Consider the following 24,411-nt stretch of genomic DNA (forward strand, 5'->3'; position numbering starts at 1 on the left):
ACTGTCATGGACAGATGCATATGCGGCAGGCAGGTTGGTGAGGATGAGGTCAAGTATGTTTTTCCCTCTTGTTGGTTCCCTCACCACCTGCTGCAGACCCAGTCTAGTAGCTATGTCCTTTAGGACTCGGCCAGCTCGGTCAGTAGTGGTGCTACCGAGCCACACTTGGTGATGGGCATTTAAGTCCCCCACCCAGAATTCATTCTGCGCCCTTGTCACCCTCAGTGCTTCCACCAAGTGGTGTTCGACATGGAGGAATGTATCAATCAAGTTGCTTCTTATTCTTCTGAGCTCCAGTGGATATAAGCCTAGCCTGTTCAACCTTTCCTCATAAGACAACTAGACCATTCCAGGCATTAGTTTAGTAAATCTTCTCTGAACTGCTTTCAACGCATTTACTTCCTTCCTTAAATAAGGAGACCAACACTGCACACAGTACTCCAGATGTGGTCTCACCAATGTCCTGTATAACTGAAGCATAACCTCCTACTTTTGTATTCAATTCCCCTCACAATAAATGATAACATTCTGTTAGCTTTCCTAATTACTTGCTGTGCCTGCAGTGATGTCTTGGAGCTGAGATGACTGACCTCCAACAACCACAACCATCTTCCTTTGTACTAGGTATGACTCCAACCAGCAGAGAGTTTCCCCCCTGATTCCCATTGACTCCAGTTTTGCTAGGGCTTCTTGATGCCACACTCAGTCAAGTGCTGCCTTGATGTCAAGGGCAGTCACTCTCACCTCAGGAGTTCAGCTCTTTTGTCCATGTTTGAACCAAGGCTGTAAATGAGGTCAGGAGCTGAGTGATCCTGGTGGAACCCAAACTGGGCATCAGTGAGCAGGTTGTTATTGAGCAAGTGCCGCTTGATAGCACTGTTGATGACCCCTACCAACACTTTACTGATGATGGAGAGTAGACTGATGGAGCGATAATTGGCTGGGTTGGATTTGTCCTGCTTTTTATGTACAGGACATACCTGGGCAATTTTCTACACAGCCGGGTAGATGCCAGTGTTGTCGCATCCAAATCTTATGTCCTTATGAGATTGCATTAGAATGGCTGCTTTAGACTTTTCAAAGTGCAAATATCAACATATTCCTGGGGCTGCCTGAAGAAGCCCCGTAAATATAGTGGGAGAAGCCTAGCTAAGTACTGTCACTGACCAAAGAACCTCTACAAAGTAATAACCACTCAGGATTCCACCTTCCAAATGAAAGTGGAAGCTACCGACCTACCACTGTGACTGCAGGAGTACAGCAACTGAAACTTCACACTGTGAATCAACAAATGCTGAAAAGAAATGGATCGAGACTTCTCCTGGGAGTGTCCCCTTGCTTCACACTTGAGGAAACCCCTCTATTGTATACACCTACATTAAAACACTTACCTCCTCCTCAAATAGCTCACATACTTTGTCAGTTTGGAAGAGTTGTGACAACAGACCCGAGTATTGGCTCATTACAAAATCGTGGAATGCAGCGGTTCGAGAAGGCAGCTCACCACCACCTTCTCAAGACTGCCACGCACCAGGAGCCACCTAAATTGTATCTTTGGCTGTGCTGTCAGCCAGTATTTGAGTAAGAATCACTGGGTGTGGAAAACCTCAAAAAGGAATTTTTAAAAACTGACAGCTACTTGTTCATTGAGTGAATCCGTTCTGGAAATAATTCCACTTTGGCCCTCAGTACAGACATGGGAAAGACAGATTTTATGAACGAGCTGTATCAGGAATTGGTGGCGCACTGCTTTACCAACTTCCTAACGTGCAGCCTTTGCAGGACCAATCATTCAGCAACCACCATGCAGCAGTGTGCCTGCACGTGCAGAAGCTCACCCTCTCGCCAGAGATTTGCTCGTACCTCCTTGCAGGCATGCTGTGGCTCCGTTCGATGGGATGGGGCTTGTAGAACGGTGCAGAGGAAAACTGCCCTAACAGAGACCTCCTGCAGCAACACCCAGCAGCAAGCAGAGTGACTGTAGGATTCATTTCTTTTCAACCTGACTGGCCACTTCAGAATCTTCATGTTCCCTTTGACCATGTCATTGGTTGTTGCCGATGGGTCGAGGTGTCTTTTGCTGAAGCCTGGTAAATTTTTGTTCCCTGCTCCATCTGACCCTCCCCTTTTTGTAGTCCCCATCCCTTCCATTCAGTTTTCAGCCAGTTGCGATGTGATTCCTAGAACCAGTCAAGTTTGTATCTTGAATTCAGAAGCAATACGCCAGTAAGGTTTGGACATGAAAATACAGTTCTATTAACACGTGGGCTTCTGGCAGGTCTTAAAGCATCGCAAACTAGAATCAAATGATTTCACACTGCTTCCCTACCCCCCCTCCCCGCCTTGGTGAGTTCAAGTCCCAGGATGGGACGTTGGGAAATGGAACACTGCTGGAATGCTGTGAAAATGTCAAGTGTCCTGTGGGGAAGGGAATTTGAAACCCCTGTCCGGTCTGTGTTGCAAGAAGTGGTTCGCCCTCATGGCAACAAGGGCTAGCCAGAGTGATAAATACTGTCTTGTGAGTTCCACATCTCAAGAAGAACTTTTTGGAGAAGCTTCTCCTCTTAGCTTTGTTCACAGTTAAAACAATGGCAGAAATGCTCTTGCCTGTGAGGCACAGCCAAGGCTCCCAGACGAGGAATGACCACTTGTATGTGACTCCAGCGGAGTCTGGGATTCGGGGGTGGGGTGGGGGGTGAGGGGGGTGGGGGGGGGGGGGGCGGGTAGGGGGTGAGAGGGGGGCATGCATGGCGCATAATCTGAAGCCAGACCTTACAGGCATCAAATTTGGAAACACTTGCACACACGAAGTATGATAGAAGTTTGGACCTCACTTACACACACACACACACACACATAAGTTGGTAATAGATCAGTTGCCAATTTTAAATCTCAGATTGATAGATTTTTGTTAACCAAAGCTCATCAGGAATATGTGGCAAAGGCAAGTAAACAGAGTTCGGTCACAGATTGGCAGTGATCTCATTGAATGGCTCATGGGCTAAATGGCTTCCTACTGCCATTGATGTTTCTCCTGGTGCCTCTGACCTTCAGGAGAAATTCACGAAGGGGTGGCAGTGAGATCTTACATGATTGCACGTTCTGATTGAAGAAAGTACAGATCAGACCATGTGCAAACAGTGCTGTTAAGCCAGGCACTCTGTGGTCTAAGCCTTTTTCAGCAAGTTTATATTTTCACAAGAGCACTGGAGGCAAATAAAGTTCTAAATTTAAAGCAAAGCAAAGATCTGGCAATGTTTGACACAGCAGCAGGTCACGCTTCGGGGAATTCCTCTGTTCCTCTTGGAGCTTCACTCTCCTGGTTTTTGATGGTAAGTAGATGACAGGCAGAGCTGCTCCGTGCAAATTACAACCTTCAAGCTAGGGGTTTAGAAGAATTTACTTGAAGCCAGCGGATTTACTGCAGGATTAATGACTTATACATTTAGTTTTGTTCTTCAGTTCAGAGCTAGCTCCAGCTTGGCAAGCCAACCCATTAAAAGCTGCACAAAGCACTTAAACTGTCTGATGGGCTAATACAATGTTTTTGTTTCTGTTTTTTTTTGCCATTAACACCAGGCTCCACTCTTCATTTTACAGGAAAAAGCTGAAAAGCACTTCCAAGTACATTTATCAGACTCTCTTCCTCGCTGGAGAAAATAGTGATATCACAATCTGTGCACTGGGACAGGAATGGTACCTCCATAAAATCTACCTGTGTCAGGTAGGAGATGAAACTCTCACTGTCTGGGTTGTGATAAGATCAGCCATGATCCGATTAAATGGCGGAACAGGTTTGAGGGGCCGAATGGCCTACTCCTGCTCCTAGTTCTTAACTGAGTTGAAGTGCATTAAGTATTGATGCGAACACTTGAGCCGAAACTGTGACAAAGCCTCCTGTTTGAGCTGAACCTTTACTAGTTGCTGCTAAAGTGAGAGAATTGGATGTATGTGTGAAGCTCTGTGTCAGTTTCTGTTCTGATCAAGAATTGAGTGAGTGTCGTTTTTGAGCTACCTGACTTATCACTCTTAGCAAATTCATTCCTCGATGTCAAGTAAGTACTTTTTCAATCCCAGATCCATTTCTCAAACATACTGCCACTGTTAATAGCACCAACTGGTGTGAGAGAACAGCAACGAGAGAGCAGTTTAAGAGAAAGAGCAAGGAGAGAGATAGCAGAAACATGGAGAGCAGGGAGAGAACAGGAAGGAGGAACAGTAGCAACAGAAAATTGTGAGAGAGAAGAGGAAGGAGAAACTATGATGGAGAGAACGGAGCAGAGAGAGAAACAAAAAGAAGACAACAGTGAGAGAGAGGGAGACCCAGCAACAAGAGGAAGATTGCAGCGATAGAGCAATGAAGGACAGCAGCAACAGGAAGATTCACAAAGGAAACGGTGAGCATGGTGAGAAAGGCTGTGACAGAGGGGGATTAGTGGGAGAAATAAGAGAACGCAGGGTGAGAGAGAAACAGCAACAACTGCACAGTAAGGGGTGCACAGAAGTAACTCAGAGGCCAGTAGCCTGAAAAGGAGGGACCAGCCATCCAGCAGCACTGCCATAGAGCCCTCGTTCAGGGGTTTGGAAGAGGGCTTGCAGGTTGCATGTAATTATTTATTATTGGTTCATTTGCTTTCAGAGACTTGACATGAAAAAAAAATACAATCACTCACCTCATAACTTAGTACTCTGACACGTACCCAGTGAAGGCACCTGATTCCACTTTGAAGTTATGTAACCTTTACAGTTATTACGTGACAGGCCTGAAGAACAACAATGGAGCATTCGAGAATGTATCTAACTTAAAATACACATCTTATAAGTTTTAAGAGGTTTTAGCTTTCTCTTTTATAACACACACTAATTTAAAGGTGTTGCAATCCACAGAGAGACCAATAACTTGAAATATTCAAACTTCCAGTGACTACTGAAAGGATCACATGACAAGATTTCACGTTTTAAGACTTTTACTATAACAAACAAAGCAGCATTGACCAAACATTTAAAGCGACTAAAAATTGACCTCCGCTGTTATATTTTACCCTGTACCCTGAAGTAGACACTTTATTCTTCAGGAATCAGTCCAACGCTATTCTCGGATCCTTCTTCCTTTTCCAGCTGGATAACTTCTACTCCCAGAACTTTAATGGTGTGGCACGAATTGGAGATCCTTCCCTCTAGTTAAAGTTAGGCGAATCTTCCAGCCTCGTTTAAGCCCTCACGAAGGTGGCCTTTTCAGTCTGACACAAGCTCTGACCTGCATTCCTGCATGGTGCCCAATAGAGACTTGCTGCCTCTATTTCTCTGCTCTCTCTTCCTCTTGGATGCTTGCAGACTGACCCTGACTGTGAAGTTCAGTGATATTTTTCGGAAAACATGTAACCCGATCCGACAGTGGCTTCCTATGGGCTCTTCTCTCTCAGAGCCCAGGCCCATTGTGATGTGAATCACAGGGGCCTTATATCCTGGTAGAAACGCTAATTAGCTAACCTCGAGACTCACCACTCCATTCAACCTTGGAATTGAATAGTCGGTTTAAAGTATAACTGATTTCAAAACCCGACATCACTAACATGTCAAAAATAAAAATACCTGGAAAAACTCAGCGGGTCTGACAGCATCTGCGGAGAGGAACACAGTTAACGTTTCGAGTCCGTATGACTCTTCAACAGAACTAGGGAAAAATAGAAAAGAGGTGAAATATAAGCTGGTTTAAGGGGGGGTGGGACAAGTAGAGCTGGATAGAGGGCCAGTGATAGGTGGAGATAACCAAAAGATGTCAGAGACAAAAGGACAAAGAGGTGTTGAAGGTGGTGATATTATCTAAGGAATGTGTTAAGGGTAGAAAGGACAAACAAGGTACAGATAGCCCTAGTGGGGGTGGGGTGAAGGAATCGAAAAAGGCTAAAAGAGAGAGGTAAACAATGGATGGAAATACAATTAAAAATAATGGAAATAGGTGGGAAAAGAAAAATCTATATAAATTATTGGAAAAAAGGGGGGATTGGAAAGGGGGTGGGGATGGAGGAGAGAGTTCATGATCTAAAATTGTTGAACTCGATATTCAGTCCGGAAGGCTGTAAAGTGACACTTCCCTTCCCTTCCTTGACCTCTCTGTCTCAATTTCTGGTGATAGACTGTCCACCAATATTCATTACAAGCCTACCGACTCCCACAGCTACCTCGACTACAGCTCCTCACGCCCCGCTTCCTGTAAGGACTCCATCCCATTCCCTCAGCTTCCTCGCCTCCATCGCATCTGTTCTGATGATGCCACTTTCAAAAACAGTTCCACTGACATGTCCTCCTTCTTCCTTAACCGAGGTTTGCCACCCACAGTGGTTGACAGGGCCCTCAACCATGTCCGGTCTATCTCCCGCGCATCCGCCCTCACACCTTCTCCTCCCTCCCAGAAACATGATAGGGTCCCCCTTGTCCTAACTTATCACCCCACCAGCCTCTGCATTCAAAGGATCATCCTCTGCCATTTCCGCCAACTCCAGCATGATGCCACCACCAAACACATCTTCCCTTCACCCCCCCGGCGGCATTCCGTAGGGATCGTTCCCTCCGGGACACCCTGGTCCACTCCTCCATCACCCCCTACACCTCAACCCCCTCCCACGGCACCTTCCCATCCAACCGCAGAAGGTGCAACACCTGCCCCTTCACTTCCTCTCTCCTCACCGTCCAAGGACCCAAACACTCCTTGCAAGTGAAGCAGCATTTCACTTGCACTTCCCTCAATTTAGTCAACTGCATTCACTGCTCCCAATGCGGTTTCCTGTACATTGGAGAGACCAAACGCAGACTGGGTGACCGCTTTGCAGAACACCTTCGGTCTGTCTGCAAGCATGACCCAGACCTCCCTGTCGCTTGCCATTTCAACACTCCACCCTGCTCTCATGCCCTCATGTCCGTCCTTGGCCTGCTGCAATGTTCCAGTGAAGCTCAACGCAAACTGGAGGAACAGCACCTCATCTTCCAACTAGGCACTTTACAGCCTTCCGGACTGAATATTGAGTTCAACAATTTTAGATCATGAACTCTCTCCTCCATCCCCACCCCCTTTCCGATCCCCCCTTTTTTCCAATAATTTATATATAGATTTTTCTTTTCCCACCTATTTCCATTATTTTTAAATGTATTTCCATCCATTGTTTTATCTCTACCTTTTAGCCTATTTCGATCCCTTCCCCCCACCCCACCCCCACTAGGGCTATCTGTACCTTGCTCGTCCTGCTTTCTACCCTTAATTTCCCCTTTAGCACATTCCTTAGATAATATCACCACCTTCAACACCTCTTTGTCCTTTTGTCTATGACATCTTTTGGTTATCTCCACCTATCACTGGCCCTCTATCCAGCTCCACCTGTCCCACCCCCCTTTAAACCAGTTTATATTTCACCTCTTTTCTATTTTCCCTTAGTTCTGTTGAAGAGTCATATGGACTCGAAACGATAACTGTGTTCCTCTCCGCAGATGCTGCCAGACCTGCTGAGTTTTTCCAGGTATTTTTATCTTTGTTTTGGATTTCCAGCATCCGCAGTTTTTTGCTTTTATCCCTAACATGTTCCTCTCCCCCCCCCTCAAGGTTTAACAACCAAGTCACCCAGTCTTTTTGTCGGGCAGAATTCAGAGCTGGTCACATGACCCCCTTCATTCCTCCATTTCACTCTAAATTAAAGAGACAGTCCTGAAACACAATCTTATAAACCTTGTATTTGTGAACAAAGCTCATTGGAAATTGAGCTTGGACAGTTTCTACCTGGTTCCTTGAAGGCACGGCCAATAGCACGAAGTTGGAATTCTATGACCATAAGACGTAGGAGCAGAAGTAGGCCATTCGGCCCATCAAGTCTGCTCCGCCATTCAGTGAGATCATGGCTGACCTGATAATCCTCAACTCCACTTTCCTGCCTTCTCCCCATAACCCTTGTTTCCCTTACTGATTAAAAATCTGCCTATCTCCGTCTTGAATATACTTAATGACCCAGCCCTCTGCAGCCCTCTGCGGTAAAGAATTCCACAGATTCACTTCCCTCTGAGAGGAGAAATTCCTCCTCATCTCTATTTTAAATGGGCGACCCCTTACTCTGAGATTTTGCCCCCTGGTCCTAGACTCTCCCACAAGATGAAACAACCTCTCATCAACCACCCTGTCAAGCCCTTTAAGAATCTTATATGTTTCAATAAGGTCGCCTCTCATTCTTCTAAACTCCAATGAGCATAGGCCCAACCTACTTAACCTCTCTTCATAAGAAAATTCTTCCATACCCGGGATCAACCTTGTGAACCTTCTCTGGACTGCCTCCAATGCCAATATATCCTTCCTTAGATAAGGGGATCAAAACTCTTCACAGTATTCTAGGTGTGGTCTAACTGGTGCCTTGTATAGTTTTAGCAAGGCTTCCCTATTTTTATACTCCATTCCCTTTGAAATAAAGGCCAACATTACATTTGCCTTCCCAAATGGAATGTTGGCTGTTATTTCAAAGGGAATGGAATACATGGAAAAGCTTCAGAACAGTTACCCTGGGCAGACAGAAGGCGTGTACACAGTGCGTTCAGTGAGGTTAAGGCTGCGGTACATTGTTGCTGGATCCAAACATACTCAACTTGGGCTGGGAATGTGTATGTCTGAAGGGGAAAGTTAGTTAATTCCCCAGCACAAGTACCTTTCAATTGACTGAACGCAGAGGCCACAAGTTCCTTTGGACCGTTCTACTGCTGTAACCTTGGGTAGGAGATTCGTGGAGAACTCCCGAGAAACCATGTTAATGACTGTTTGTAGCTGTTTCTTCAGCATAGGGTCTGAGTTAGATCGCATCTGGAGTACTGTGGTCAGATTTGGCCTCTTTACTTAAGAAAGGACACAATTACATTCGAAGCAGTTCAGAGAAGGTTCTCTCGCCTGATTCCTGGGATGAAGGTGTTACCTTATGAGGAAAGGTTGGACAAGCTGGGCCTGTATCCATTGGAGTTTTGAAGAATGAGAGGTGATCTTACTGAAACATATAAGGTCCTGAGGGGACTTCACTTGGAGGCTGTTTCCCCTTGTAGGAGAGCCTAAGACGTCTCCCATTTCAGAGCGAGATGACAAGAATTTTTTTCCGAGGTTTGTTAGTCTGTGGAGTAGAGAGCAGTGGAGGCTGGGTCATTGAATACATTCAAGGCTGAGTTAGACAAATTTTTGATTGTCAAGGGAGTCGAGGGTGATAAGCGGCAGACAGGAAATCAGATCAGCCAGGGCTTGACTGAATGGTGGAGCAGGCTCGAGGCGCTGAATGACCTACTCGTGCCCCTAATCCTTGTGTTCTCCACATAAGCCACAGAGGTTTAATTCCCAAACTGTCGCTGGTCCCTCTTTTGTCTTGAGGTGATTCATATTTGCTATTCAATCAGAGAGATTGTTTTGCTCCTATGTCAGACATGATGGTATCAATGCTTCTTCGCCCAGTGCTGCCTCACCCAGCTGATCAGTCCAGCTTTCCCTGTCTTTAATCAGACTCTCCTCCAAACCTTTCTAAATCGATCTATTTTGGATCAGCGTGAACTTTTGTCACCGGTCGGATTGAACAGTGAATCATCGCTGTCAGTGAGCTGCTGACTGGTCTTTCCGACAAAGTTTCTAGCCTGCCTGTAATTTCTGAAGGTTGCTTTCAGTGCGGGAGAGAAAAACCACTGCCTTGTAAATTCACATGAAGTTCAAGCCTCAGTAAAGGGGTATGCCTTGAAAAAAGGAATTAGGATGAGTGTGTGTTACTATTTTAAGAATTGCTGTTGTTTCAAATCCTGCAGTATTTCACGGAATTAGATTTCTAATTATAAGGACTGAGCATTTTCAGAGAAAAGGGAACAATTAAATGGAGACCATCCCTGCGAAGGAGCTAATTACTGGAAGAGTGCTGTATAATTTTGCACACCAGTTAAATTCCTGGGTAACTGAGCTGAGTATTTTTTCAAGTGAAAGGGATGTCCTTTCAGTGTACTGTGTATGTTTTTAAAGATATACAAACCCATTTGCTGGTGATTTGCCTTCAACACCCTTGCCTGTAAAGCAATCCGTCGTATGGTACTTGGCCAATGACTTGTTGTAAATCTAGGTTCACTGCATCCTGCCACTTGTCCTCCATTCACCTGGCATGTTGGAGAAAGCCAATGAGATCGGTCCCACCTCTTCGAAACACAGATCAGCTGCTCGGTATCAGATTCTTCTCATTTATGTTGATTCCTTTGGTCTTCTGATTGTTGAGATTCGGCGTGCAAGCCTTTACCTGTCAGATTTGACTTTCTTCATGAACCTGGAGTTGCCAGATTGTTCCCAGCAGTAATGGTAATCCTGTAGCCATCAGGAAATCACCTTGGTGTTTTGTAGGTGAGTGCAGGAGTAGAAATCTGTTGACTGTCTATTGTACATCCTGACCATTGATTGAATATTACTTCAGTGTATGACAGGCAGTCAATACAAAATCTCTTTGCACTGTGGCAAATGTTCCGCTGTGCACCACCCTCCCCCTGATCCCCACATGAATTCTTTCCCCCCCCCCTCAATTCCTCAGATGAATCCACCCCTGATTCCCATATGAATCTTCCCCCATCCACCCCCCATGCGATGCTGTATCCTGGACCGTTGCAAATTTAAAAGCCCCAGTGCTGACAATTTCCACTTTGGAGTGACAAAGAAGATGACGCCTCCACCACTCATAGTGTTGCATCATGCAGGAGCACTAAAAAAAATAGTTCACTGATTTCCACAGCTTCCTTAACCATACTGCCTCACACCCTGTTTCTTGGAAGGACTCCATTCCATTTTTCCCAGTTTCTCCATCTCCGTCTCATCTGTTCAAATGATACAACCTTCCACGCTAGTGCTTCCTTTTTCCTCAACTGAAGATTCCCCTCATCGTGGTTGTAGAATGGAATATGATCATAGAATGGTTACAGCGTTCTACTTTCCACATACCTGCTCACACCCCTTCCCCTTCCTCCCAGAACAACATCAGGTTTCCCCTTGTCTTCACTTTCCACCCCACGAGCCTCAGTATTGAACAGATTATCCTCCGCCATTCCTGCCAACTCCACCGCCAAACACATATTCCCCTGCCCTCCACTGTCAGCATCCCGAAGGAACGGTTCACCCCGTAACACCCTGGCCCACACCTCAGTCATGCCCAACACCTCCACCCTATGCCAGACTTCCTCTTTTCTTGCCTCCCCTCTCTCCTGTCTCTGTATTTGTACAGCACAACACCGCAACATCTCTGTTTTTTTACCCGCCCTGATAAAAGGTTATCGACCTGAAACGTTAGCTCTCTTTGTATCTCCGCAGATGCTGCCTGACCTGCTGAGTATTTGCAGCATATTCTGTTTTTTTATTTCGGTCACAGTGTGATTGAATTTTGACTGCTTAAGGGCTGCTAAAGCTTTGCATGAACCGGAAAAGCTGTCTAAGCTGTGGATGTTTTGTTTGTTTTCTGTTTTGCAGTCTGGCTACTTTTCAAGTATGTTCAGTGGATCATGGAAGGAATCAAACATGAGCTATATCGCACTGGAGATCCCGGATCAGAACATCGACACTGAGGGTATGTTTACATTGCCATTCTCATTGTGATTTAACAAGGGGTGGGAAGGTTGTTGTGTCACGCTTGCCATGTCAGGTTTTTTGAGCTTGCTGTCAGAGTTTAGAAAGCGTGTGGAACAGGAAGACAGGATGCACAAGGGCCAGCATCGTCACAGTGAAGCAGCTCCTCAAACATGGAGCAGAAAGCAGGGATGAAGCTACGGTGAGGAAGGAGAATAAGGATGGAGCTCTTCCTGAGCACACCTGGTTAGGCTGCACACATCCACTTCAGAGTGCAGCCGTTGGAAGGATGCAGCAGGGGAAACAGCCTAGGTGCAGGTCATGCTCTTAACTGAAGGTGATGCACGGCCTGGGATGGGTGGAAAGATTTTATTTTCAATGCATCAACAGTGAAGTGCAGCAATTAGGAAATGCATCTTTTTCTCCATGTGACGTGTCGAATTTTCAATTGTTTGCGAATTTCATTGCGTCTGTGACCTGCGTCCTGGCCAGGATGGGCAGAAAGCTGGATCTGTTGACCTCTCCCATTGCCAGTGCTGACTTGGCACATGATCAGAATGACTTCCGAGCTGCAGGCTACTCCTTACACACCGAGCTGTGCTTACCCTGTGAGGACTGACTAACCTGAGTCCAAAAAACTGAGAGGCTTGTTTATAAAGTGTCTTTCACAACCATCAGACAGCTCAAAGCTTCACAGTCAACCAGGTACTTGTGCAGTGTACTTACTGTTGTAACGTAGGAAATGCAGCAGCTAGTTTGTGCACAGTAAGATCCCACAAAAAGCATTATGATAATTACCAGATAATCTCTTTTGGTGATGTTGGTTGAGGGATAAATATTGGCCAGGACACAAGGGGAAAGCTCCCATACTTATCCTGAAAATAGTGCCATGGGATCTTTTACTGAGGCGGGGCAGACAGACCCCCGGTTTAAAGGCTCGTCCAGAAGATGGCACCTCTGGCAGTGCAGCACCCTGTCCTCTCTGCTCTTGAGAAATTCAGTCCAGATTTTTGCTCTCAACTCCCTGGTGTGCAACTTGAACACACAACCTTCTGACTCTGAGGCTCAGGTGCAACTCACAGAACTTCAAAGAGATGAAGTTGGCACTTTCTAATATTTGACTTCTTGAAGTTGAGCGCTTCAAGGCATTGTGAATAATTGAAGGGGGCTGTCTGGCCAACTGGTGTTTTTCAAAGGCGCAGATATTGTGAAGCTGAAAGAGTGCGAGCTTTAAATGATACTTGTTGCTGTTCCCTCTCGCCATTGCATTTGCAAAATTGTACTCGGAATACGAACAGAATGCATTCCCTGGAGCCCGTTGATGGTGCAGGGTGTACAAGCACAAATACGCAGGCAATGCAGTCATTTTAATGGAACTATTTATGGAGCCACTTGATCGGATCTAACTGTAATGAAACCTGTGGGGATGATTCATAAAAGGAATAAAAGCTTTATTTTGGTGCCTGCGCTTCAGAGATTATCTTTCAAAATTACTTTATTTTTTTCCCCTTTAATTTCCATCCTTTTCGGTAAATATTGATTCATTCCCACGCGTCAGGCTGTAGCAGATGTGTGGAGCCCCAGCAGCTCCATCTGCCAAGGCTTTAACCTGCTGGCTTCTGGTTCTGACTCCAAATGATGTTTCTTGAGTCAGTTGTAGATCAGTAATATTAAGCTGGCATCAATAGCGGCTGTTTCCTATGTCTGACTGATCTCTCTGCTGCAGGGTGCACACCAGCTTGTCATCGTAAATCGTGAAAGTACACAAGCCTTCATTAACTCTGCATGCTCCCTGCCAGGAGAGCAGATCATTGTGAGCCCATAAACCCAGCCACTGGGGCATCACCACGCCCATCGCCGCCCCCACCACTCCCGCATCGTCATCTGACAGGAGGGAAAACAAATAGTAAACGGAGCATCTATATTGAGTCGAACACTCAGTGGTGACACTGGCTCCGTTTTAGTGGCGAGACCAGCACCAAGCTGTTGGATTAGCTTGGTTTCCGCACTTCGTGAAGATTTCTCTATCCTGCTTGCCTTCGAGGTTCACGAACTTGCGTTTATATGGCGTCTTTCAAGCCCTTGGGGGCATCCCAAAACATTTCGCAACCATTTAAGCCTTTTTGAAAATCAGTGGCTGTTTTATTATGCGGAGAATCATGGGCAGTCAGTCTGCGCACAGCAAGAACCCACAAGCAACAATGAGATACACTGGCCAGTTAAAACTATTTTGGTGCTATTGGTTGAGGTATAAATGTTGGCCAGGACTCCTATTTCAACTTGGCGGGAGGGGGAGGGGGGGGCATCCTGCTTTTTTTCCGAAGCACCATGTCTGAAATGCTTGAGAAACAATTTCAAACCAAAAGAGATAAATCCCCATCAGTCTTGGAGTGATGTTAGAAATGAATCCAGCCTTAGCAGTGACAGTGGGTGAAGGCCTAGGTCAGCTTCTATTTTATCACAGCCTGTCATTTGAAATTGGGTTGATAAAATGAAGACACTCACAACAAAATCATATTGAACTAGTAACTCTTTCGAGTTATCAACAGTCACAGATTGTAACTCTTTCGAGTACATTCACAGTTCTTGGTTTCCAGGAGTGGGACATGAACCCACAACCTTCTGATTCAAAGGCGAGGGTGCTATGAACTGAGCTGCTCTGAGGTTGCATGTTCCCTGATTGCATTGCTATGAGGTCTTTGTTCAACTTAACTGACCTTGTTTGATATCGTGTAATCATTGGAATGTTAATTATATTGTTAAGATTCACAGGCATTTTTAAGAAAGGAAATAATTGCTTTAGAAGCAGTTCAGAGAAGCTTCACTCAACTGATTTTTGGAATGTGAGGGTTATTTTACGAGGAAAGGTTGGACAGGCTGGGCCTGTATCCATGGAGTTTAGATGAATGAGAGGTGATCTTATTGAAACATATAAAATTCTGAGGGGACTTGACAGGATGGATGCTGAAAAGATGTTTCCCCCCCCACTTCTTGGGAGAGACCAACCACCAAGGGGACACAGTTTAAAAATCAGAGGCCTCCCATTTAAGACAAGAGATGAGAATTTTTTTTCTCTCAGGGGGTCGTGAGTCTGTGGAACTCTTTCTCCCCGAGGTGACTCCAATATTTTTAAGGCAGAGGTAGATAGATTCTTGACCAACAAGGAAATCGAAGGGTCTCGAGGGCAGGCGCAAGATAGTGGCATTGAGGCCACAATCAGATCAGCCATGATCTTATTGAATGGTGGAACAGGCTCCCGATTCGTCTGTGGTATGCATTTGAGGTGAGGAGCATTGTTTAATTAAGTACCCAGAGCACTTATAAGGAGGGAATGCTTGGGCACTGGATGAGTAGGTAGGAAGCACACTAAGTTTATGCTGCGTTCTGTGACTAAACCTATTATCAAGAAAAGTATTAATGCCTCATTTTATACTTCACCATCAGGCTTGCAGTCGATATGACACCATGACCAATGGAATTTTGCTTGTTTGTTACCTGCTCCTGTGCCATTTGCTGCCAGACCTTTTTTTTTTCACCCTGACCCTTGTTGAAATTAATTGCCCCATTCTCCTTTAAACAGTCATGTGTACAAGCTGTGCTCAGGGCTGTCCTGTGATGCACGTTGCTGTGACCATGCCCACCTCTGATTTCTAAATAACCTCTCAGTCTGTTTACCCACTGCTCACGTTTCCACGATTGAGTGGTTGCCAAAGCATTTAAGCTGCCAGAGTGTAAATTGTAATTTAAGAAGAATGCCTGGAATTTAGTAAGCTAAGAGTGTTCGAGCTTTGTTGTTTTAATTGGTTGTTTAGATGTGTAGCACGGGACTTGGGGGATTTCAGCTCGTTCAGGAACAGGAGAAAGCCCTTTTGGCTCTTGAATATTGGTCCAATATTCAGTTAGATCAGAGCTGATCTGCAGCTCATCTCTGTTTATGCTCATCTTAGCTCACATCCCTCGACAGCCACACACAACATAAACCTGTCAGTCTCGCAGCGGAGAATTTTAATTGCCCCAGTATCTGCAATCAATTTTGGAGAATGTTACCCATTTGCAGTACCCTTTTCACAGAAAAACCTGCTTCTTACTTTCACTCTGAAGCCGTTCTAACTTTAACATGGTGCCCCCCCTGGGTTCTGGATTTCCCCCACCAGAGGAAGTAATGGGGTCGATTAGCTCAGTTGGCTACAGTATGCTGCAGAATGACAGCAGCAGCATGGGTTCAATCCCTCTACTGGCTGTGGTAGTTACTGGATGACCACCTCCCCACCATATCCCATGCTTGATACAAAGTGGTGCATCTCAAGCTGGATGACCACTTCTCTCGCTCTCGTGCTCTCTCTCTCATGCTCTCTCTCTATCTATCTCTCTGATAATCCATTGTGGATTGTGACTTGCCACCAGCTGAAAATAGATTTTCTGTATCTCCCCTCGCAAATCCCTTTCTAATTTTAAATGCCTCCTTCAGACCACCCCTCGCCCCGAGGGAATAAAAAAAACCAAGTTCACGCAACTTGTCGTCATTATTTGACGCCTTCAAGTCCCAATACCACTCCGACGAAGGTGCACTGAATCTACGCCATTGGATTGCCGAATGAGGTTCAAGAGCTCAAAACATGAACCTGGACTCTGACCAAGACTCTCCAGCTGACTTCTGTGTTTAGAGTTTTATTTTGGAAAAGGCCTCCTGCTGTCGTGTCTCTCTCTCTGAAGGATAGAGGTGGTATTTTTAACCCAGCTTTGCCACATGAGAAAAAGCGTGGAGAGTGGGTGTTCCACTGATTTTTACAACCCGCCTGATTTAATTTACATTGAAGCCGGTGGTGAACTATATTGCGTGGGTGTTAAACAGCAGTTTTCCCCCACATCTCGCGGGTATGTCACTCAGAGTTAGGTTACAACGATTTTCCCTCACAATGACGGAAGTATGTGTGTGTAGGGGCAAGATGGCGGCACACTGGTAAGGTTGCTGGGCTAGTAATCCAGAGGCTTAGGCTAATTCTCTGGGGACGTGGGTTCAAATCCCGCCAAGGCAGATGATGGAATTTAAAATACTTTTAAAAATCTGGAATATTTAGTTAAACTAGTCTAGTCTAAACTATCATCAATTGATGTAAAAACCCATCTGGTTCGCTAATCCCCTTTAAGGTAGGAAATCGGTCATCCTAACCTGGTCTGGCCTACGTGTGACTCCAGACCCACAGCAATGTGGTTGACTCTTAACTGCCCTCTGAAATGGCCGAGCAAGCCACTCAGTTCGAGGGCAATTAGGGATGGGCAACAAATGCTGGCCATGCCAGTGACACCCACCATCCCATGAAAGAATAAAGAAAAAGATGTGTGAATTATTGAGGTTAATCACGACCAAAAGGTACATTCTGCTGACTTGCTTATTTTAACTGATCAGAGTCACAAGAACGTAATTATGCAGAGTTTTTGCAACGTCAGGTATAAAAACCAATGAAGATTTAAATTTAGTAAGAACACTTCATGCTAAAGGCAGTGTGTTCCACAGTTCTGCATACCAATAGCCCACTGGGTTTTGATTTTTATTTCTGTAGGGTAAATCATTACAATCCATACAAATGAATATGCCAAGAGAATTAAAAAATATGAGCAGGGCTTGCTTTAAAAGGGAACATAACATTTATATTTTATTCATCCCATAACTTTGTCTCCTGTAAATTATTGTATTTAATAATAAAATGCAAGTTCAGTTTACTCCCTGAAGTAATATTTCACAAATGGCAGTGAGCTCTCTGGCTGAAAATGTTTTCTCTGCTTCATCATTGGAATAGAACTGGTGGACTTGGGAGTGATTTCTGCCAACAGGAGAACATAAGAATATAGAGCAGGGGTAGACCATCTGACGTCGGAATCGTCCCTCACTGAGGCAATAAACGAAAAACAGCCTTTTGAAATTCCTGGGCTTACACCTCTAGTTGAACCAAACAGAATTATTAAAGTGTGTCATGAACCCGAATGCACTGTGACAGTCAATGGGACTCTACGTCAGGTCTCTCACCTCACGTAGGATGCATAGGATTAGATCATTCTGGAGTCCACCTGGTCAGGCTCAGTGTCTGGAGAGTATCACATCCTACAACATCTCCCAACCCACCAACTCACTTCCAGAGAGAAAACTATCTCAGGCAGAATGGTCGTCATATAAACCAAGAGGGTGTGGAGCAGCGCGTAACAGCTGTGAGCTCTACTCACGAGCACATGGTAAAATATTGCTGTGTTATGGATTCACGATGATGATCCCACAAGCAAAAAGGTATACCGAATCAGGAAAGACTGAATATGCTGAGGTCCAGGCACAGCCGGCAATGGTGGAGCAATTAAAACAGGGGACGCTTAAGAAGCCAGAATTAGAGGAAAGCAGAGATTTCCCAGGTGGGTGCGGTGGAGTTTGTAGAGACTGGAGGAGGTTACAGAGATAGGGTTGTAGAGACTGGAGGAGGTTACAGAGATAGGGAGGGTTGTAGAGGCTGGAGGAGGTTACAGAGATAGGGAGGGTTGTAGGGACTTTAGGAGGTTACAGAGATAGGGAGGGTTGTAGAGGCTGGAGGAGGTTACAGAGATAGGGAGGGATGTAGGGTCAGGAGGAGGTTACAGAGATATGGAGGAGGTTAGATGAGGATTGTAAGGACTGGAGGAGGTTACAGAGATAGGGTTGTAGGGGCTGGAGGAGGTTACAGAGATAGGGAGGATTGTAGGGGCTGGAGGAGGTTACAGAGATAGGGAGGGTTGTAGGGACTTTAGGAGGTTACAGAGATAGGGAGGGTTGTAGAGGCTGGAGGAGGTTACAGAGATAGGGAGGGATGTAGGGTCAGGAGGAGGTTACAGAGATATGGAGGAGGTTAGATGAGGATTGTAAGGACTGGAGGAGGTTACAGAGATAGGGTTGTAGGGGCTGGAGGAGGTTACAGAGATAGGGAGGATTGTAGGGGCTGGAGGAGGTTACAGATATAGGGAGGGGTGGAGGAGGTTACAGAGATAGGATTGTAAGGACTGGAGAAGGTTACAGAGATAGGGAGGATTGTAGGGGCTGAAGGAGGTTACAGAGATAGGGAGGATTGTAGGTGCTGGAGGAGGTTACAGAGATAGGGAGGGTTGTCGGTGTTGGAGGAGGTTACAGAGATAGAGAGGGTTGGAGGGGCTGTAGGAGGTTACAGAGATCAGGAGGTTTGTAGGGGTCTGAGGGGATTACAGAGTTATGGAAGATTGAAACCATGGAGGGATTTGTTGCAAGTAGGTGAATTTAAAAATTGACGGATGGGGAGCCAGTGTATCTCAGTGAGCACGACAGCTTAGGTGTGACTAGATCTGCTGAGATAGGCTCCAGGGTGAGCTGAAGTTTACGGAAACGAGAGAAGGAGCCCTGACGGACCATGTCGTGTACTTGCTGAGCTGCCCATCTCTCCGCCATGGGAGAGTGCAGTAGGAGCTCGACAATGGGAGAGAGGCATGAACACACACCGGTGACCAGATCCGAGCGCAGTGATGGCCGAAACAGAATATCCTCTGACTTGGTAAGAACGTCGCAGCAGATCAGCTCCTAGTTTGCAAGCAGTTGAGCTGTGCCAGGGCAGCAAGGATGGAGAAGAGTGCTGAGTTCTGGTTAACTCCAGTGTTGACTATCAATCTTAGGGTAAAAGTCCTCTGGGCACTATACCAATGGTGCATCTTGCACCCTTTATACTCCCATCCATTCTTCACAGCAACCAGTGTCTCGAATGGGCCGTGACAGCTGAATTAGGGGCTGGAGGAGGTTACAGAGATAGGGAATTACCATCAGTATTGTATTGAACTCCATTTCCCTCCAAGGCATATGCAGCAACCTATTGCACGTTTCGGCTCTTCCAGAGAAATGAGGTTTTCACAGCGTCGTTCCAGGCTGGATCCTGCTCCAGATCCCCGAAGATGAAAGGAATGGTGTTCGTACTGCTTAAAAAAAAAGATACCATTTCACACCCCAGGGCAGGTTTTCTCACTGTCTGGGAGACAACATATGATCCATCTTACTGTAGACACAGCAACACATTCATGCAATTTTAAGCACTGCTGTTAAGATCAGACAAGCTTTAAAATTCTGCACAAGGTTTCTGTAAGTCTACCAGTGATTATCCCTGCAAGATAATCATGCTCCTTTGAACTGAGAGGAGTTCCCTTAGCAGCAGTATTAATTTTTCTTTTTCAAATTCACAATTTACAATGTTACAGACAGGAGGGGATTTAATTTCAAACAGCCCTGATTTCTCCTCCCACTGTCCGTAAGCAGGAAGGTGTTTTCGATTTTTGATTTCCCCTTTTAAATGTAGTGGCATATTTTCCCCAACCCTCCAGTTTTGGAGTGGTACAATCCTCTGTTAATAACCCCACGGCAAACTCGAGATAGGGTAAAATCAGAAAGTTAGTTTATTTTATGCACGTTCAAAACATCGGAAGAGGCGTCGCCACATTCCCTCACCCACTTTTTTTGCATCCGTGCAATAAATGAGGGATAAGGGAAAGAAAGAGGTAGAGGAGCAAGATCACAGAGAAAGTAAGAATTATTGTTTCGCATGAGCCCTGAGCCCAGAATCACAAGTCCAGTGGTATCCCTTCAGAGGTTAGCAGGCTGAAGCTGATGCAGGGTGATCCACTCTTCCAGTAGCGCTGACTCCCCACAGTGGGAGAAACATGTAGAGATATATTAGTCTTGTCGTAGGCACTCGGACAGAAGTTCAGAGGTTCCGGTAGATGAGGGCCAGGTAATTTAAACACAGACAGAGCTCTGGTTCTGCTGCTGTTCTGTTGATGGAAGATGGCAGATTGCCTTTGTTTAGCTCCACATGGCAATATTACAGGTTCTAGCAGCTTGGGGTGGGGTGGGGTGGTCATGTGATAAAACTCCCACTTCTTCACCATGGCTTGATGTATATTCCTCGTCTGGATTGTTGAGATGCTTAATGTTTTATCCATTAATAAGTTTAACATATTTCATGGCCCCTTTGCCCTTGCAGACGTATGTCTCCATTAGCCAGAGCTCTGTCTTAGAAATGTGAAGGGGTCTTGGTGCATTTCCTTGGAATTTGATTTCTGCAGTCACAGGGGGCATTAACACTTCTTCAGAGATAACAAGGTGCCTGCTGTTTTCCGAAGTCTAGAAATTCCTTTTGTGTGAGTCACAGCTAACCAGACCTCAGTCAGTGTAAAGCCTTTGTTCAATTTTTAAAAATAATTATTTTCTAAAGTAGCCAGGATGATATATAGATATGCATTATGTATCCCTTCTAGGCATGACAATAATCTTAATAACCCAAATTTTTTCAGTGTCAGATTTCTCCCCAGTGCGCGAGGATCTCATTACTCAACGTTCTCAACCCCTCCCCTTCACACCGCACAAGAAATTATACAGTTCTTGTATCTTTTCCCTTTCTTCTTCTTTTGGAAACCGCTAAAAACTAATTGAAACTAGTACAAAAGCAAAATACTGCAGGTGCTCACCATCATCTTAGCAAGGACAATTAGGGATGAGCAACAAATGCTGGCTTTGCCAGCGACACTCACCACCCATGGAAGAATTTTTTAAAAAATGCTGGAAATCTGAAATAAAAACGGAAAATGCTGGGAACACGCAGCAGGTCACACAGTATTTGTGGAGAGAGAAACACTCTGTTCACATTTTTTGTTCCTCTACCTGTCCCATTACCAATGCCTTTAACCTTGTACTCTGGAACCTTTTGTCATTTAGCCTCTCCTCTTCTCCATGCTATCACAGACCTTCCCTTTTGTTCAACCTCCTACCTCCACACTTTTCGCTTGCTCAAAACCTGACATCTATCACTTTCTCTGTTACGATGAAAGGTCATCGACCTGAAACATTAACTCCCGTTTCTCTCCACAGGTACTGCATGACCTGCTGAGCATTTCCAGCATTTTCTGTTGTTGTTATTATATTTAGAACTAATTGAACATGTGTAGGAAAAGATGATGTGATCGGAATCAACACACAAAGTGCATCCAAGTGAATTCCTCATGACCGGAATATCCTGTAACACTTCAAGAGTTCTTTGTTGGTGCTAAAGCGCTTTGGAACTTCCTGAGGTTGTGAAAGGCGTGATAGAAATATAACCTGAGAACATGAACTGGATAAAGTTGAAATCAGGTGCTTATGACAGGGATGTCCAAACTGTAAGATAAAAGCAAAATACTGCGGATGCTGGAAATCTGAAACAAAAACAAAAATTGTGGGAAAAACTCAGCAGGTCTGACCGCGTCTGTGGAGAGAAAGACAGAGTTAACGTTTCGAGTCCTTATGAGTCCTCATCAGAACTAAAGAGAAGTAAAAATGTGGTGAAATATATACTGTTTAAGGGGGGGTGGGACAGGTGAAGCTGGATAGAGGGCCAGTGATAGGCGGAGGCAAAGGAGAGATTGTGAAATATGTCATAAACAAAAGGTCGAAGGGGGGTTGATGTTGGTGATACTGGCTAAAGGAGGTGCTAATGGAGACATTAAGAGTAGAAAGCAGAATAGGCAAGTGCCAGATGGCCCTAGTGGGGGTGGGGTGGGGGGAGGGGACGGTGGTGGGGGAAAAAGATCGAAATAGACTAAAAAGTGGGGATAAAACAATAAATGGAAGTAAATTTTAAAAATAATTTTTAAAAAATAGGTGGGGAAAAAAGATATACATATATAAAAATTAAAAAATAAATATTTGAAAAAGGGGTGAGGATGGAGGAGAGAGTTAATGATCTGAAGTTGTTGAACTCAATATTCAGTCCAGAAGGCTGTAAAGTGCCTAGTCGGAAGATGAGGTGCTGTTCCTCCAGTTTGTGTTGAGCTTCACTGGAACAATGCAGCAAGCCAAGGACGGACATGTGGGCATGAGAGCAGGGTGGAGTGTTGAAATGGCAAGCGACAGGGAGGTTTGGGTCATGCTTGCAGACAGACCGAAGATGTTCCGTAAAGCGGTCACCCAGTCTGCGTTTGGTCTTTCCAATGTAGAGGAGACTGCATTGGGAGCAGCGCATGTATTGGACTAAATTGAGGGAAGTACAAGTGAAATGCTGCTTCACTTGAAAGGAGTGTTTGGGCCCTTGGATGGTGAGGAGAGGGGAAGTAAAGGGGCAGGTGTTGCACCTTCTGCGGTTGCATGGGAAGGTGCCGTGGGAGGGGGTTGAGGAGTAGAGGGTGATGGAGGAGTGGACCAGGGTGTCCCGGAGGGAACGATCCCTGCGGAATGCCGCCAGGGGGATGAAGAGAAGATGTGTTTGGTGGTGGCATCATGCTGGAGTTGGCGGAAATGGCGGAGGATGATCCTTTGAATGCAGAGGCTGGTGGGGTGAAAAGTGAGGACAAGGGGGACCCTACCATGTTTCTGGGAGGGAGAGGAAGGTGCGAGGGCGGATGCGCGGGAGATGGGTCAGATACGGCTGAGGGCCCTGTCAACCACCTCGGTGTAACCAAACTGTAGCCGTGGGCCACACCCAGCCTGCAAGTTCTGGCAACATGGCCCCACTTGAGTTGGTGTCTCTTCACTGGTTAAATGTTGTGGATCTGGGGGGTTTCAGAGTGTGTTTGCCTCAATAAATCACAACACACAGATCCATTCACACCTGCAGCTTGGGGAACATTGATTTCACCTGCATCTGTGGCCCTCATGGATTGCAGGCCACCAAGTCACAGAGAGTGGGTTCGCTTGGATTAACAACTTGCGTCTGCTGCCAGTTTGAAGGAATTGCGATTGGTTATTGTTGACTTGCCTTTTCTTTCACTTGGCCTAATACCTTCACCAGGTCCACCTTCTGCTCCTCATCATTCCACCCCCATTCAGGACGCGACCATACGTCTTTGTTTCAAATTTTGGCCTTTTCGCAGCACCTCCTTTATTGGGTGTTCAGAGAGCAGTGAGAAATTTGACAGCTGGACAAATGTTCTTTGTTCACTCACGAGGGAACACGAGCATTTGCTCCAAACCACACTCCAATACTCCTGTTGATCGTCACAGAGTGACCGTCACAGCGTGACCGTCACAACGTGACCGTCACAGAGTGACCGTACAGAGTGGCCGTCACAGAGTGGCCGTCGCAGAGTGGCCGTCACAGAGTGACCAATACAGAGTGATCGTCACAGAGTGATCGTCACAGAGGGATCGTACAGAGTGACCGTCACAGAGTGATCGTACAGAGTGACCGTCACAGAGTGATCGTCACAGAGTGACCGTCACAGCGTGACCGTACAGAGTGATCGTCACAGAGTGATCGTCACAGAGTGGCCGTCGCAGAGTGGCCGTCGCAGAGTGGCCGTCGCAGAGTGGCCGTCGCAGAGTGGCCGTCACAGAGTGACTAATACAGAGTGATCGTCACAGAGTGATCGTCACAGAGTGATCGTACAGAGTGACCGTCACAGAGTGATCGTACAGAGTTACCGTCACATTGACCGTCACAGAGTGATCGTACAGAGTGTAAAAGTCGGCAGCTTGGTGTGAGTGGGAATTGGGTCCGGAGGGGGGAAAGGGAGTGCTGCTGCTTTTTACCTCCAATGTTTGTACTGGTTCATGTTACAGGTAAATATTTAATATGCCTTTCACTTAAAACTAAAGCTTAAAATCAAAACTTAAAACGATAAGACTAAAGACTGTAAACTAATTAACGAAATGAGTAAAATGAGCTTAGATGGGAATGGCAGGACAGTTGGTGTTCTGTAACTGCTGAATGAGGCAGCTTGTGGAGAACATTGTGATCCCAGGCAACCACATCTGCGGCAGCTGTCTACATTTTGAACAACTTCAGTTCAGAGCTGTGGAGCTGAAGTCTGAGAAGCAGACACTGTGA

At 45.7% G+C, this 24,411-nt stretch overlaps 1 protein-coding gene across 1 annotated transcript in view; it reads left to right on the plus strand.

The window, feature by feature from the left end:
* Positions 1-24,411, plus strand: part of gmcl1 (germ cell-less, spermatogenesis associated) — a 78,863-nt gene that overhangs the window by 3,132 nt on the left and 51,320 nt on the right. The window contains exons 2-3 of the mRNA XM_078565404.1: positions 3,601-3,724; positions 11,489-11,585. Of these exons, the coding sequence (XP_078421530.1) occupies positions 3,601-3,724; positions 11,489-11,585 (221 nt within the window). The remainder of the gene's footprint in view (positions 1-3,600; positions 3,725-11,488; positions 11,586-24,411) is intronic.

The sequence above is a fragment of the Cetorhinus maximus genome, chromosome 20, assembly GCF_964194155.1.
Source record: "Cetorhinus maximus chromosome 20, sCetMax3.hap1.1, whole genome shotgun sequence".
In the NCBI taxonomy this organism is placed as follows: Eukaryota; Metazoa; Chordata; class Chondrichthyes; order Lamniformes; family Cetorhinidae; genus Cetorhinus; species Cetorhinus maximus.